This window comes from Anabas testudineus, chromosome 23 (genome assembly GCF_900324465.2).
Source record: "Anabas testudineus chromosome 23, fAnaTes1.2, whole genome shotgun sequence".
NCBI classification, from domain to species: domain Eukaryota; kingdom Metazoa; phylum Chordata; class Actinopteri; order Anabantiformes; family Anabantidae; genus Anabas; species Anabas testudineus.
Window position 1 is genome coordinate 4,267,665 of NC_046631.1, and position 16,143 is coordinate 4,283,807.

Sequence of the window (16,143 nt, forward strand, 5' to 3'; positions counted from 1 at the left end):
ACATTTTCTTTCTGTCAAATGTGCAATTTTTCATATCAACATGTCACCACCACACATTACTATTTTTTTTACCCCAGTGTAAAACTCTTCAATAGTCCTTCTAGTCCTTCGAAGTCACACTGTGGCAAAAAAACGGAAAACGCAGCTGAGCCGTCAGCTCGGTCCACGGTCACAAGATGGAGGTTTGTGTTTTTTTTTTAAGTTGACTGTACAGTTTGAGGAAGGAAGAGGGCACTAGAAGAGAGAAGCCGAGTACTGTACATCGTTACAAGAGAGGTAAAGAGAAGGAAGAGAAGTATTTTCTTCACTTTGGACAAGCTTTCACATCACATCACATTTCACTCACAGAGGCCCAGAACAGTCGCCTCAACCTCACCTTTAAGAGGCCAAATTATTTCTTTTGAGTGCTGACACAAATTAGATGAAAGTGTTTTCAAACTAAAGCCCCCCCCCCCCCCCGAGGAGCTAAATGACTGACCAGCTCTGAACTCCTGTAGAGGAAAGAAGCACCAACAGCTCTGCGTGTTTCACTTGACCTCGCTCCAAGGAAGAAAATAAACGTGCAAACGGCACTGAAGAAACTGAAAGGGGATTCTGAATTCAGGACTGATTCATCTCGCTGCTTTAAGAGCCTACAGGCCCTTCAGGTCCTTGAACAACAGAATCTCTCTCAGGGTCCTCAGGGCTGACGGTTTCCGTACATCAGAGGTATGATGAAGACCGAGATGTCATCTCCAGAGCCCAGGCGCTCGTTGGTGATCCTCCAGCCCCTGTCCCTCAGCACGCCACGCGCTCGCATCACCAGGTCCTGTGCTGCCATTGTATACCTGGACAAGAGAGGGAACAATAGTGAAACTGCACCCTCGGGATATATAAAAAGAAAAGAGTGTACCCCACCTGTGCAGGTCATCGGGGTCACAGTTGGCTAGGAAAGTAGTCACTGCCTCGGCTACTTCCTGGTTGGAGAGGACGTCCCAGAGTCCGTCCGTTCCCATTACGAGCACATCATCAGCTCCGTGCTCATATTGCATGAGGTTATACACCTTCACCTGAAAGCCACAACGCAAAAATGAGTTCTCCGCTCTCCAGTGCTCCACGTACGTCTCAGGCCACCATCGTGACCTCAGCCGCCACTCCTCTCATTACTTTGCTCAAATACTTTTACATGTGTAACAAAAAATAAGAGCAACTAAACTCATTTCAGTTTAACAAGAATTCGGAAGCAGAACAATGGCATCACAACCCCTTTGATGTAAAGTCTAAATACGCTCAGGTGCAGCAGCTCAGGCTGCAAATCTACACGGATCTAGCATTTCCTCATCTTAATGAATTCCATATACAGTTTTCATTCACGGCAAGCATGTCAAGAAACCGCTGGAGAGACTTTGGTGAGACGTGTGAGTTGTGTTTGCGAGAGAAAGAGAGGCATACTGATACACAAAGTGCTCAGAGGAGCGAAGTCTTCCACGTGAACCTGGCATGAACCCGGGTATTAATGAATTAAAGATCAAGCGGAGAGCTCTGGGAGGAAAAATGCAAAACTCCATAAGACAAACTACATCAGGAGATGAAAGCGCTTTGAAACCAGTGCCAGACAGTCAGACAGGTGAGCTCAAGTTCTCCTGCAGCAGAGGACAGAGAGGCAGCGCGGTGTAGGGGAAGTCATGGGGATGGAGTTCATCTTTTATATAGGCAATAAATCATGAGACAAAGCAAGGAACACTAGATGAGATGGAAACATCTGCAACATCTGATTTTGTAACAGTTTGTAATTGTAGCAGCTCTGGGAAACATCCCCAGTCTGAGGGTTAATGGGTTTAGGGAGATAGATTCTGACATGTTAGACCACAATTCCTCATGCTTGGAAAGCAGAGCCTGACAAAATGAAGCACAGGCCGACCTCAGATGTAAGGCAGATATCTACCGTTTCTGTTCGAGCGCTTTCGACTTGTGTGAACACCAGAGAAAGATAAATGACCAATTATTTTCAGCCTACGCTACAGGGGCTGGAATCAGATTTTTTTTTTTTGTATTTCCCCAGTGCTGCAATAATCTATGAAGTAGTGATGTAAGAAGACATTAAAGAGTGTAATAAATCAAGCTGCTCATGAGGACGTGTCACTTTTTGTCTAAAAGACATGGCTCGCTGGTGGCTGGCACAACAGTTTATTTTAGTTTGTACTAACCTCAGGGCAACAGGAAAGGAACGGCTTGATGTAGATGTTGGAGTCGTGAACTTTGAGGTCATGGTCTCCGAGCCCGCGAGTCACACCGATGGTGGCCAGTACCCGTGCCTGGAAAAGGTTTTATCCTGTTAGCTCACTGCACGACGTGTTGTAATGTATATTTGCATTTATTTTGCTGGTATACTAGTTTTTTAGTTCAGGTGATGTGTGAATACATAGGGATGTCTTCCATTAGTTTAAAACATCAGCCTCTAAGGATGACTGTGCGTTCCCTCGTAAAACTTCTGTTTGCATTTATGTTCATCACATGTCTCCTAAGTGTACTCAAACTCAACAATGCTATTCTTCTATTGTTTTAATTATTAAAGCTGTCTTCAGTATTATCCTCTTTCATCCCTGTGAGAAAGTTGTGAACTCAACATCTATTCTTGAGATAACACTGTGGTCGACAGAGGCTTCTTCCTCTCTGATGAGAGTCTCTCTTCAAATCAAACCGAATTGACTAAAAGTATGAGACAAACTGACAAGACTGGAAACTTCAAGCGTCTTGTGCAATTTATTTGGTGGAGTGTTTTCATTTTGGGCCTCTTCTTCTCATCTCTCCTCGGCTGTCCCAGCGGGGATTAACTTCTTTCTCAGAGAGACGACTGTCATCTCCTGAGTGGTGTGTGTCTGTCTGAATGTCTGTGTGTGTGTCAGAAGTAGCGACTGGAGCGAAAAAAGACCGACCGTCTTCTCTCTCTCTCTCCTAGCGAGGGTGCAGACTGACACACACACACACACACAGACGCACACACACTTGCACATCAGAGACCAAGTGTTCGCCCACTCTCTGGGTGGCTGGTAGGAACGTGGTGAGTGTGTGTGTGAGAGAGAGACTAACAATTTTTGGAGTGAGCAATTTACTTTTTCCTCTGCAGTCAACTGAATTCCAGAGTAGATGTGCAGGGCTTAGAGTAGACCCACACACACACACACACACACACACACACACACACACACACACTCTCTTACCTTCTTTCCTTCCCCATATATTAATGGAAACTTGAGATCTTCATCCTCAATGGTCTTATACGCCCTGCGTTTGGGGAGAGAAAAAAAATGTAGAGCAAGACAGGGAATGAATATTTCTTAAAGTCCTTAAAGTCTGACACATACACTCACACACAAATAATACACACACACACACAGAAAGAGGTATAGAAGTGGAGTGAGACTTATTTTACAGCGCTATCTACGAGTCTTTTTTAAATGGACAGCAGCTCCACAGTGAGGAGGTTCACCCATGACCAGAGGTACTCTTCCTGCCACCTCACTGACCACTGGGCTCATTTGTCTCCACTGCATCACTTAAACCCTGCATAAGGAAAGGTTAGGGTTTTTTGGCTCCATCTGGTGTTCCCCTGGTCCTCCCTTCCTCCACTCACCGGGCTCCTAATTGACCGATTCATTTCACCTGTGCGTCCCTTTGTTTTATAAGGTCCCCTCATCCTCTGTTCAGTGCACGTTTGTTGTGTCGTGTCTGCAGTGTGTGTATATGCTTCCACATGCCCATTATTCCCCTCCATGACTTTGGTTTACCTGTCCGTTAAGTCCCTTCAGGTTTGTCTGTTGGATCCTCAGGGACTCTTTTGTTTGTTGGACTGTTCTTCCCATGTGTGAGTTTGCCGTTTGCCTTTCTTACTTTGTATTTCTTATTCTATAGGTTTGTAGTTTGTGCCGTATAGTCCTTTGTTAAGTTAATCGGTTCTTTGTGTGTTTAGCTTGTTGATTCATATTTTGCCTGCACTACTGCAGTGTTTTCAGTTGGTACTTTGTCCGTCTCTTTATGGTTTTGCTTCTACTTATTCCACCGTGTTTTTCGAGTCTCTTTATGTTGCTACTTTCAGTGTCTGTTAGCTCCCGTGTCCCTGCCTTTTGGTTAATAAATATATATCCTTTTTTGATTTATTAACAATAAATCAAATGATTAACCGTATTGTGAAGGGGGTTGCTCATAGTGACAAACTCAAAGTATCTTGCGACTTCTAAAAAATGAACTATGGCAGCTGTAGGTTCTTGGCTGTGCACTGTATCTGTAAATCTATATTTTTCTTCTATCATCAATAGTGTACTCCAGCAATTTAGTATTGAACATTCATAAAACAAAGATAAACTGATGAAATCATTAGGGTTAGGCTATTACAACAGCGTTTCCACTGGCTGAGTCATACCCGTCACCATGACTGAAACTTTGTGAGAATATATCAGAATGTCCCTTCAATATTACATTACTATGATTTCTGAAGGTGTCGTGCTTGACAGTTTGTTTAGTTTGCATTAATAATATGCTAATTTCCCCCTTTTCACCCCATTTATTCCTGCACTGCTCACATCATCTTGCTCTTGATTATCCCTCATGAATAAACATAAAGGCGGAAAACGGTGACATTGCCGTCCTTCATGACAGCTTGCAGCACTTTTTTGATTTAGCCTGTATCTCGGTGCCGTTCGATTGCACTCTAGTGTCTCTCCGGAGTGCAATAACAACTGTATCTGCTGCTCCAAAATTATTGAGCCAAACGGAGAGGGAGGATCTTGTAATACACCAGTAAACAATAAAATAAGTTGAAAAGTGCACAAAGCAGGAGAGCTGGGAACATGCTTGGAAACAGAGCTTTGATGTGAGACTAGAAAAATCAGGCTGATGTACTTAAACGAGCTAGATTAGACTTGGCATCACCAGTCAGTAGAGAACATCAACAACTTCAAACAGCCTCATATCTGACCGGGGTCTGTCAGCCTGTGTCTCTCTCTGCCCGTTTGTCTGCCTTAAAACTGAGACGTGTGCGTCTAACAGCTCAAACCCAGCCCTCTCTCTTTCTGTCTGACTTTGTGCTGCAAAGGTAGAGATGCAGCCATCCTCATCCAACAGCCACCTTCAAATCCCTGCTCGTCAAACCTTACATCTCTGATAGAGACACAAAACAATAAGACCCTGATCTAGAAGGTTATTGGGCTGCTGAATGAGAATGCTTCATTTCCATATTGTCTAAGTTAGCATTTACACACATTTAGAGTCTAAAAAGTCATAAATAAAAAACAGAACAGCAGACATCATGCACAGCTGAATCTTTATTACTGCATAGGCTATAAAAAGCAATGGTCTTTCTGAGCCTTCGGAGCTTCTTTTTTCCTTTTAATACTATAGTCACATTTTCCTTGAGGTAGAAATATGCAACCCATTGCTTCAATGTGTATCACCAATGTGTTTTTAATTGTTTTCAGACAACAGTGGTGGTTTATGGCAAAGACAATTAAGCTAAATTGGCTACGATTGACAGACATTATGTGTGTGGAGGCCAATTGCTTGTTTGTTTTTGTCTCTGTATGAGAATGGTTGCAACAGTACAAATGTAGAAAATGTGTGACCTCATCCTTTAAAGCTGCACCAGTCAATATTTTCTATATTAACATGGTATCCAATGACTGTGTAATTTTAACAAGGTCACTCATAGAGATAAGCTTGTAGAGAATTATCACTCAATTCTGCAGTTTCTCAGCTCTACAGAGCTCTTTGGCCTGTTTTAGTTGGCTCTAACTGCTCTCATCATTTCAGGCCACAGCAGGCAACTATTTTCAGTGCAAAATAAAACAAACTGTCTGATGGCTAAAAGCTAGAAAAGCTCCCTCCTGAGTTAGTGGAGATCAAAAACTGAACCAAAGGAAGAGTTTTTAATGGACTCGCGTTCATCAAGTGGACAAATGCATGACTCCAAATGAATGCTAATGTTGCTTTGAGTAAAAGTTGAAATCTGAAAATGGAGCAACCCTTCTGCACAGTGACACACAAACAACACCTTGTCATGTGAAGACAACAAAACTAGCTGCTCGCATCGATTCGAAGACGCTGCAATAGTCCATACAGCCCATCCTGGCTGGTGCATACCTGCTCCTGATGGGCCAGTCTTATTGTCAAATATACATCACACAGCACAATACACACAGTACAGTATGTGCCACTGCGTGTCAGTGAGTGTGAATCTGTCAGTAAATGCACATCTCATTACCGGCTTCCACTGCAGCCACAGGCAAACAGCATGGTGCCTTTGCTAACCCACATAACTCTGCACATATAGGGCCATCTCTGCTGTATCATTATATCCTATCAGTCCAGGCTGCTACCTCATTAGCTGTCTGCTGGTCTCATCAGCTCTCACTATATAGAAGAGTGTGCAGCAGTAGAGGAGGGGAAAAGGAGTGAGAGAAGCAAGGGCACAGACCACACAGCTATAAACAAATGAAACCCCTTTCAGATTATGGTTTCATTTAGGGTGGTTCCAGTTGACTTTTATTTTGGGGTTTGCAATCCTAGAATGTTAGCAGTTTCACATCAAAAGACAAATATGACTTGTGGTAAGCCAGACGTTTTGGGCATACAGACCCTGCCGTCTTTAAAGTGTTTTGTCAGCAGAGTGAAAACAGTGCTTAAAGCTGAAAATGAAAAACACAAGTGGAGACTTACCATCCGCTCATGGTGAAGTCCCGGTAGAGCATCCTCTTGCCTACCTCCTTCCTCTGTACTCTCCGGGGAAATTCCAGGTGCGTGAACTCATTTCCTAACAGGTGAGGCTGCATGAAACCCTGGAGGACAGACAATCATGGTCTTCGAGTCAATCAAGCCGCTCAGCGTGTCGCGTGTTTGCAGATAAAATGTCATTTTCCATCACTTTGTTTTTTTTGTTTTCTGTCACTTGGATCCCAACTGATACGCTGATAATGGAAAGCAGCTACCAATATTTTAGGCCCTAGACACAAAGAGTGGCAATTCAGAAATATCCTCCAGAAATATATAAATTACTGCATATAACTGAATTATTATTACTTGTGGAACAATGTGTAAGCAGCATTTTCATGTTGTTGTTGGCTGAAGTGGAGCCAGAACTAAAAATCTCAAAATCATTGAAGGGAAAAGCAGAAAATCCTCTATAATCATAGAGATGTCTGATATTTTTACATAAAAATGATTAAATGCATCAATCAAATACTGCAATACAGGCAAGTATCTGGCGATTGGATACACTTCGTGTCCCTGGTGTTATGATATAGTATAATGGGATACTACAAGCAGCTCAAAATAAAGTACTAAATATGGAGCATTGTGAATTTTATGATCGAGAGCGTTCTTACCAGGAACTGGAGTCGCTGTCTTTCTGATTCTGGTGTGAACTCAGTCGACATGGGAATGATCTCATTGTTTCTAATTATGATAGCCCTGCGGATATACACAAAAAAAAACAAAAAAAAACAAAGCCAATGCACATTCACCTTAAAGAACAAGCAGCTGTGTTAGTTGCAGCTCCTTTCTGGGCCCCAGTATGTCCATCTACTGCCCTTGACTGCCTTGTGTGTACTGCAGTGTAATTATCTCTGCGTCCTTTATAGGCCCTTTCATTTAGAAACGCAAGAGTGCACACACCTGCTGTCACCTGCATTCCCAACGTATAGTTTTCCAAGCAGGTAAACCACAGTGAGAGCCGTGCATCCTCCTGTGATGTTATAAACCTGTTTCTCCCTCTCGATCTGGGCATCCTGAGAAAAAGGAAGGACAGAAAGAGACATAAATGATAGAAAAACACCACCCACATCCACCCACACGTGAGAGTAAAAATTAAGAAATGTGAAATGTCAAAAGCCAAACTGTGAGTGGTCTTCAACAGCAGATAAAAGCCCACATATATTGTCTGGTGCATTTTAAATTCAATAACGTAAGCACTAATAAAGTAACAGTGAGAGCCATAAGGGAAAGACAGAAAAAAACGAATCTGACAGGAAGAAGCCAACGGGCAAGGCTGAGAAAAAGTGATCGGCTTTTAAGAAAGACAGAAAATGTGTAGGCGGCGTGGACTACAGATTGGTTGAACCTGAGCCTCTTGTTGACCCGGTGCCAGTAAACAGGAGCTTGTTATGCATTAATAATGTAGACAGTGATGCTGAAGGTTTGTCTCTTGACTGATCGCCGGGTTCAAGCAGCCTTGTACTGGTGGTGACTGCACACTTAAAAGTTTTTAATTGCACTTTTATATTTATGGAACTTTTGTGCTGTTTCAGTCTCCACTTGTCTATCACCGAGCGTTATGACGTGGGTTTTTTTTTATGATTTGCAGCTCCGTGATAGTAGCTCTCTGATGGAGCAGCTGTTTCCTGCAGGCTCCGGATGGTGTACGTCTGTCTACAGGGGCCACAGCTTAAACTGTCGAAGTGATTGTTTTAACTAAGGCAAAGAGCGGCAGGGTGTTGACCATTGAATAACCTTTGCAGAGATGGTTTTAAGCTGGGTTCCACAGAGTCCAGGTTAGACAGTGTTGGTTGTTATCTATTGCCATCTAGTGGTAGTACTGCGTAGACTTCAAAACAGTGAGGGAAAAATGGCAAGGAAACGAAAAACTGAACAGTATCAAAGAATGAGTTCTCCTTTTAGGCATTAATTAATTACATTTAGACACACACAAACAGTTTTAATTAAAAATCCAATGACATTCTCAGTCATACACCTGCTTTCTACAGTAAGGCCATGTGCTAATTTGTAAATAAAGAAGTAATTATTATAATAATTATAATAAAACTGAATTGAATTAAAAGACAGACAGTACATGTTAACACTACAAATCCAAGATGAGATGATTCTTATTGTTATGATGTAGAGTAGTTGTCACGATCCCTGTCTTTTCGCTTCCTGTCCCGTGGTCTTATTTTGATGTCCTTCCTGTCTCCCTCCTCTTTCTAGTCTCCAGCTTTACACAATCAGCATCATTAGCTTCACCTGTGCCCCTCTGCTCCTGTTCAAGCAGCCAGTCAGTATTTATCCAATGGGAGACTCGGAGCTATTTGTTTTTCCTGGTGTCTCAACTCTTCACCCTGAACCTTGCCTTTTCCCTGCCCTGTGTATTCTGACCTTAGCTCACTCTCGGATCAGTCCCTGGATTTCCCCTGGAACACTTTCTCTGTAAGTGTTTCGCCAGTGTCTGTTTTTACACCACGCCCTTAGTTTTACTCCAGTTTTGGACAGAACCCTTGCTGCATTTTGTTGTTACTTTGCACTTTTTTTTTTGCTCAGTCCTGTTGTGTTTAGTGTTTAGTAGTTATGTCGTATCTTTGTGTTTTGCCATGCTTCCTGTTTAGTTGTTACATTGTGTGCCTTGCCAAGTGTTTTTGGAGTTCCCTGCTTTCCCTGTCTGATCCCTGTGTCTTAAGGTATTATAATTGGGTCATTTTAAATCCACAACTATGACAATAGTTTGCTTCACTTCATTATACTGTATTTAAAAATAAAAGACTTGATGACACAAGAACTGAGTGAGAACATTGTGTTCCAGCTGATTCGTTGTTGGGTCTGGAAATAAAATGGTGGATAATTTAACTTTATCTATAGAAGAGTCTAAGTCTAAGACAATAGAGTCTTCCAGTTGCTTTCATGACTGATTAGGTTGAGTGGACCAAGCTTTATTATGACCTTACACCTTTTTCTCACCATCTCTTTGAAGGCGTTCTCTATGGCTCCAATCACCAGGCTTTCATGCTGGATCTTCTTCTCCGTAAAGAAACGAGGGGGTGGTGGAGTGTTGCAGGGAGAACCCGGCGCCCCTGCAGCCCCGCGCAGCGAAGCGGCTCTTGTCAGGGCACGGTGAGGGCCTGGGGTGTTTCCCTGGAGGTAGGGGTTGTTGTCGGGCTCCTCGCCCAGCACAGTGGGTGGCAGGGAGGTCACGTTGCGCAGAATCTCAATGACGGCCTGGAGCTGGCAGGCGATGTGGTGCTGGAGCAGACGGGAGGCGACCACTGCTGCGCCTGAACCAGCGTGACCATCGAACAAAGCCCAGTAGTGAAACACGAGTCCCTCGCTGTCCTAAACACACACACAAAATGTAAAGTAATTTTATATTAAGCGATCAGAACAACAACTTACGACGATAATGGAGCCAGCAAGTTGTAGTTGGAGATGCGTATATTGGGCCTGTCCGGAAAAATCTGTCATGACGCACCCAGATGATTTAAAAAAAGTAACTCCCACTATGACTAATAATTGTTGTAATAATGTTTTTTTACTATGATGGAATAATTTGATCACTTTTCCATGTCCTTAGTAAGGAAACAAAGTCAAAATGGGTTAAAGTTACAGTGGAACATCTGCCTAATACAGCCACAAACACAGCAATTCCAGTCATTCTACTGTAGTCATCTACAGAAGGAGAGTGAATCAAACTTAAACAACAAATCATTTGTTAAAGGAGAGAGAGCCAGCAGACGGCATCGCGAAACATCCACATGGTGTGTGGGAGCTGCAGAGGTCAGACTTTCTTATCACTCCATTTGTCTCGGTGTGGAGTAACTCCGTCACGCCTTATGTCTGCGCCTTCACACTTGGCCCAACGTGAATACACATCCGCTGTAAAATAAAGTCCAGCTCATCCAGGTTCTGGAGCAAAGTGTAGAATTTCGCTTTGTAACATCCTGTTAGTTTTGTGTGTGTGTGATTCATTCTGCCACGAACACAAGAGCAAGGATTAAAGTGACATCAATTCCCAATTGTATATCAAACCCAGGACACTTTGAACTGGGTTATCACTCCGTGATAAATGTTTGCACAAGTGTTCCCATGCAGAACAGAGGATGTAGCCCTAGCAACCAAATACTTGAAATACACAAACTTGAAGTTTGAACAGCCTCATTTGACTTCCAGGTTAGATAATCTGTCTAAATATCTTTATCCCATGTGGGTGGCTTTCTTTTGTTGTTTGTTTTGGTAAAGAGACAAGCTGATGAGGTAATGAGGTTTGTACATTCATCAGGAATAAAATCTTTATACTTGCACACTTATAAAGATTTAGAAAAAGGCCTAATGGACTGCACGTCCAAACAGCTCCAGAGCAGCTACATAAGAGACTAGAGCTAGCAGATGATGCCAAAACGTAACTGTCGGCCTTAAACTGAGTGCCGGACGCGGGACCGTGCTGCTTTACAAAAGCTGTCTATAAATGCAACATGTACTGTGTGTAATGTATTCAGGTGAGTTAACATTTGTTTTTTCATACCTCTCCCAGTCTGCTGTGCTCCATGCGGAGGCCCAGGCCCTCTCCGTTGGGCAGGGAGTTGCGTCTCTTGGCAGTGGGGGTCTTGCTGGGCGTGGAGGGAGGGCAGTAGCTCATTGGCCTCCTTCTGGCCACCACCACTTCACAGCATGCCTGGTCCTCATTTAACGCACTTTTACCAGCATTAATTACCCTGTAAGAGGGAGGGAGAGGATGCTGAGCATATGACATACAAGCGAACTCAGGTCCTGTTATATAACAATAATATGTGGCATTACTTTTGATATTCATCTTCCCTGTTGTAATACTCCTAAAAGCCACAGATACACCAATTGCTATAATTCCCCAGTCTGACAGCTGTGGTCTGGAAGAGGCTGAATGAAAGCCAACATCAGATCGTTCCTGTCAGATGAAGCTGTACTGCAGCCTTTGATGCTTATTTTGGCTCACTGCAGGATCACAACAATTAGTCGGAGCTACAGCCTGAGGTTTCTATCTGTTCCTCCAGTGAAGCAGCCGGCTTTGTATGGTCTGTGTCCCTGATAAAGATCAAACGCTGCTTGTTTATGGTTCTGCTCTGCCGGGATTGTCCTGATGCACTGGGACAGACGCTCATGGGTGAATTAGAACTCTTTGTTTGTGTGTGGGACTGTGCAGAGTGCATGCCCAAAGCGGGGCCGCTTTTATTCACTTTTTGCGCGCTCACATTTGCAGCAGGAAGCTACTTTTTATCCATTACCTTAACTCCTTATGTGGTTTATGTGGAATATTTACAAGCTTTATGTTGTGTGGAGGTTTCCTATAACACCTAGAATACATATAAAAACCAATCACCCCTCTTATTTATTTATTTTGACAATAATGAATCGGAGACAAAATCTATTGTTTTTTCTTTTGATGCCTGAATATAATCGGACTTCCAATAGATAGTAAAGAAAGTGAGATCATGGACACGGCTCCAATGAGAGTGCTGACCAACATCTCTGGAGGGCGTCGTGAATGTGCATGTGCGAGTTGAGAAATTGGCATATCTATTTATAGACACAGAATGTGGGCTGTTTTGTGCGAGGCAACAGCACTGTCTGGTTCTCAGCCTCGAACACTTAACCTTAGAGAGACAGTGTCATGAAGTAGCAGCAACACGGGGCCCAAAGAGCAAAAGGAAGATTGTATGCAAGTGCATGAGTATATGTAAATACTCAAGAGACAGATGAGGAGAAAGGGAGGAAAAGAAATCTCTTCAAAGTGTTGTGTCGCTGTCAGTTGCACCTGTCTGGATGCTGTCTTGGTTTTAAGAAGGTGCAGGGGGAAGGAGGAGAAGGAGTGGGGGTGCTCGAAGCCTAGTTAGTCAGACATAATGAGCTATTTGAAGTCTGTGACTTGCAGCTTTAAGAGACGGCGATGGCCGTTTTTTCCTAATTTCTTCACAGTTTCGAGGCCGAACTATTAGTTGTTGTTTTAAACAACGTTTAGAATATTAAATCTAGGAATAGCTGAAACACTAAACTACTCCCTCAATAACGGCCATTTGAACAAGCAGTGTGTGATAAACCTGTTAAAATGGACGCATTTAGCCACTGTGTCTTCACACCGATTACTCAACTCTGCTTTCAAACCCAACGCTTTACCAGTGCACCCATAATTACATTATAATTGGAAAATGCTCTCTGAGTTATTACGGGCATAAAACGCTACAATGCACGGGCCACTTTTGAGTTTACTGATGTACAGAAGCCCAGGAAGTCTTTGTCTGCCTCCAACAGACGCACCAATGCGACGGCCTCTGCATGTGTGGGACAAGCACGTGTTGATTCACCATTTTAACATGTGAACTTTTGAACCCGGAACGTAAAAAACAAATTAGCAAAAGCAATTCTCATCCTTCATAACTGCGACGGATTTAATTTAATAATCAGACGGCGCTTCATGAAATGGTGCAGCTGGTGCTATTGTGTGCGTGCGATGGAGAGTCCTCCTCCCGCAGTGCAACTCATTTGTCCTCATTTCACCATTTGGTGGAAGAATTATCTTTTTTTTTTTTTTATTCCCCCCCTGCCAATGAAATTTTTCTTTCATTCAAAGCAATTAGCTTCCCTCCCATTAGCAACAAAACCTCATTTCCCCCTCCATTGTCAGACATCTAATGCCCTCTTTGTTTCTCTACCTACGGCAACAGATTCTGGGCCAGACACTGGCCCCGAGGTTGTGATGATTATTTGGTGAACCACAATAGTTCAAAGCGCTGCTTTTGTTTAACTTGCTTGAAAAGAACAGTAACAGTGAAAACACTAAAATGGTCTTTGAGAAAGACCAAACTCTTGGTGCTTTCTTGAAGGATTCGGTCAGGACTGCAAGAGCATCTGAATATAAGAGATAAGAAAACACAACCACACAGTCAGAATGCAAACGGCTGAACGGATGGGATGAGGTAATTTACACGTGCAATGATAATGAAGAGTTACCACTCAAAATTCTCAGTATTTTTTTTTAAACAGTGGACCGTGATTTCAGACTGAAGTAGATAACGGCTGCAACCATTGATTTTTGGAGGCTGAAAGAACAATAATCACAGCAACAAGCAAACTAGGTCGATCACATGACTCTCGATCAGACCACTGTCTCCATTTGAATTTTTTAACTGTCTCTTCTTTGCTCCTCGACACGAGAACCCTCTATTTATTAAACCTTTATTTATTTATAAAATGTCAAACAGTTCCTGTCTGTTCAACTGTTTGCTGTGAGTGTGAGGTCGGCGAGGGACACGAGGCTTTAATTACAGATGAATGCTGATATGAGCTGAACTCATTAACCACACCGGTCCCAAAGAGACACCTCGGAGTGAAGTCGGTGTGTGTGTGTGTGTGTGTGTGTGTGTGTGTTTAAAAAAGAGGCAACGTAACCAAATAAAAGACAAGTTTAACAGAATAGAATAGGCCCAAACATTTGTCCCACATAAAACACAGATCAGAAAAAAGTTCATTAACAGCATCAGTGAGTGGCATCCTGTTTATGTTGTTATTCAGGTGCTATTGATCTTATGATGGGGGTTGATTTAATTAGCAGTTACTTTGCTCCCTGGTAACTACTCAAGAGTTCTGTATACTCGAAACGTTGACCACACACACTGTAATGTAATCAGGGTGGACGGGGGCCAATGCTACCTAGGAAGTGATTTCTGTGGAAACGGATGCAGCTGTTGGGTCAAGTGATACTCGGTGTAGATTTAAGACGTTCTAGTTGCCTTTTGTCACAACTTTGCCTTCGTGTGATGTGGTGCAATATAAAGTTTCCATTTAGGAGACAACCACAATGACTACTGTGCTATTAGAAACATATGGTGGTAAAATATTGACAGAAGAGACACGATCCATACTGTAGTACAGTGTTTGAGTGATGACACGTGACACTCCATCAGTGTCTATCCTCCCTTTACCTCCCACTGTAATACTTTGGTTATACACTTTCAGATTACTGCACTGCCAGTCTTGGTGTTTCTCCTTATGGTTAAACTAGTGTCATGCTCTGATTTGTGGAGGAGTGTGGAGAAAGGGAAGTGCTCTGTAAAGTGTGACATATTGCATAAGCACACATGTCCCCACTTATTCCGTGTGGATGCTGACAGAGAGGCCCGAGCTGCAGCAAAGTCCTCACTCAGCTGCATGTGAAGACTAGTCAGCAGCACGCTGGACTTCACCCTGTCACCCCACAACATGATGTGGCATGTTTTTATTTTTGATGTATGTCGACGTGGTGCGCTCCAGCCTAACCACAGGACTGCTCAACGTGAATCCAGCTCAGCTCCAGACACAGACACAGACACACACGCTGCTTGCGCGTCGGGCTGGGTACTTACTCAGCGTATCCGGTGGCCCACGGTAATCTCCTGGTTTCCTTCAGGATGAGGATGGGCCGGGCTATGTGGTCCGCCGAGCACTCGATCTCATCCAGGCACAGTCCGAGGAACTCGGGTCTCATATAAGGGAATTTCATCGGCAGCTCGGAACCTGGGTTGCCCCCTCCGCCGGAGCTCCCACCGGCCATGATTCCACCCATGAACCCGGCTACGGCGGACTTGACCCGGGTGAGCATGTTGGTGGTGCGTCGCGGCGGGACGTCCGTCGGCCGGTGCGCGGCGCCGCGGCTCCCTTTCCCCGGATTCCCCCCCAGCTCGGCCGCGCTGCTCGACGACAGGCTCGATGGAGAAGAGGAGGACACGGAGGAGGAGGAGGAGAAGGAGGAGGAGAGCCGAGCGATGGTTATGGTTTCATTGAACCAGAGCGCAGACGGCGGCCGCGGACGCAGGGCAGAGGTGGTGAAAAGCGCAACGATGCTCTAAGTAAAACCTTCCCCGGCCCCATGGACAGTCATTGATGACAGCTCGGCCGTCGTGAACGCGGAAATACACCGAAGATTAACGGATCATGTGATGTATCCACACACTGCAAAAAATCACGCCTCTGTTTGTTTACAGGCTGTAGTTATTTATTTATTCTTCGTAGAACTGAATCCAAAACAAATACGCAGCAGCAGCCCGGAATGAGGCACACCTTGTATTGTTAAACACACCCCAAACTATCAAACAACAAACAGGTAGAGTCGACAAAGCATCATTCACAAACACGTTGGCTGCTTTTTCTTCACTGTCCAGTCCAACTCACCCCCACCCCCCCCCCCCCACACACACACACTGACTCATCCTCTTTCCATCTTCCGTTCCTGAAGATGACTACAAACTACAAAATGACACAACATTAACATTAATTGCAGTATTTTATAACAAATATATTATGTGACTTAGAGAATTATGCGTGTGGTTGGTTTTAATGACCCAACTTAAATAAATATATGGTTCCATGTTAGTTTATTTTGGTCAATCACATCCTAGAAACGCT

General features: G+C 43.7%; 1 protein-coding gene across 1 annotated transcript; it reads right to left on the bottom strand.

Moving 5' to 3' along the window:
* Positions 1 to 205: 205 nt before the first annotated feature.
* Positions 206 to 15,855, bottom strand: LOC113163313 (protein phosphatase 1H-like). Its single transcript, XM_026361808.1, has 10 exons — positions 15,105 to 15,855; positions 11,255 to 11,444; positions 9,697 to 10,068; positions 7,645 to 7,757; positions 7,356 to 7,440; positions 6,691 to 6,809; positions 3,201 to 3,264; positions 2,187 to 2,294; positions 898 to 1,049; positions 206 to 827 (listed from the first exon to the last, which is right to left on the bottom strand). Exons 1-10 carry the CDS (start codon positions 15,338 to 15,340, stop codon positions 680 to 682), a joined length of 1,587 nt encoding a protein of 528 aa, XP_026217593.1. The 5' UTR covers positions 15,341 to 15,855; the 3' UTR covers positions 206 to 679.
* Between the last annotated feature and the right edge of the window lie 288 nt (positions 15,856 to 16,143).

Coding starts and splice junctions, on each gene's coding strand:
- LOC113163313 (XM_026361808.1), bottom strand. CDS start 15,340: ATGCTCACCCGGGTCAAGTCCGCCGTAGCCGGGTTCATGGGTGGAATC. Junction 11,445..15,104: donor TGGGCCACCGGATACGCTGA/GTAAGTACCCAG, acceptor TCCCTCTTACAG/GGTAATTAATGCTGGTAAAA. Junction 828..897: donor GACCCCGATGACCTGCACAG/GTGGGGTACACT, acceptor TCTCTTGTCCAG/GTATACAATGGCAGCACAGG.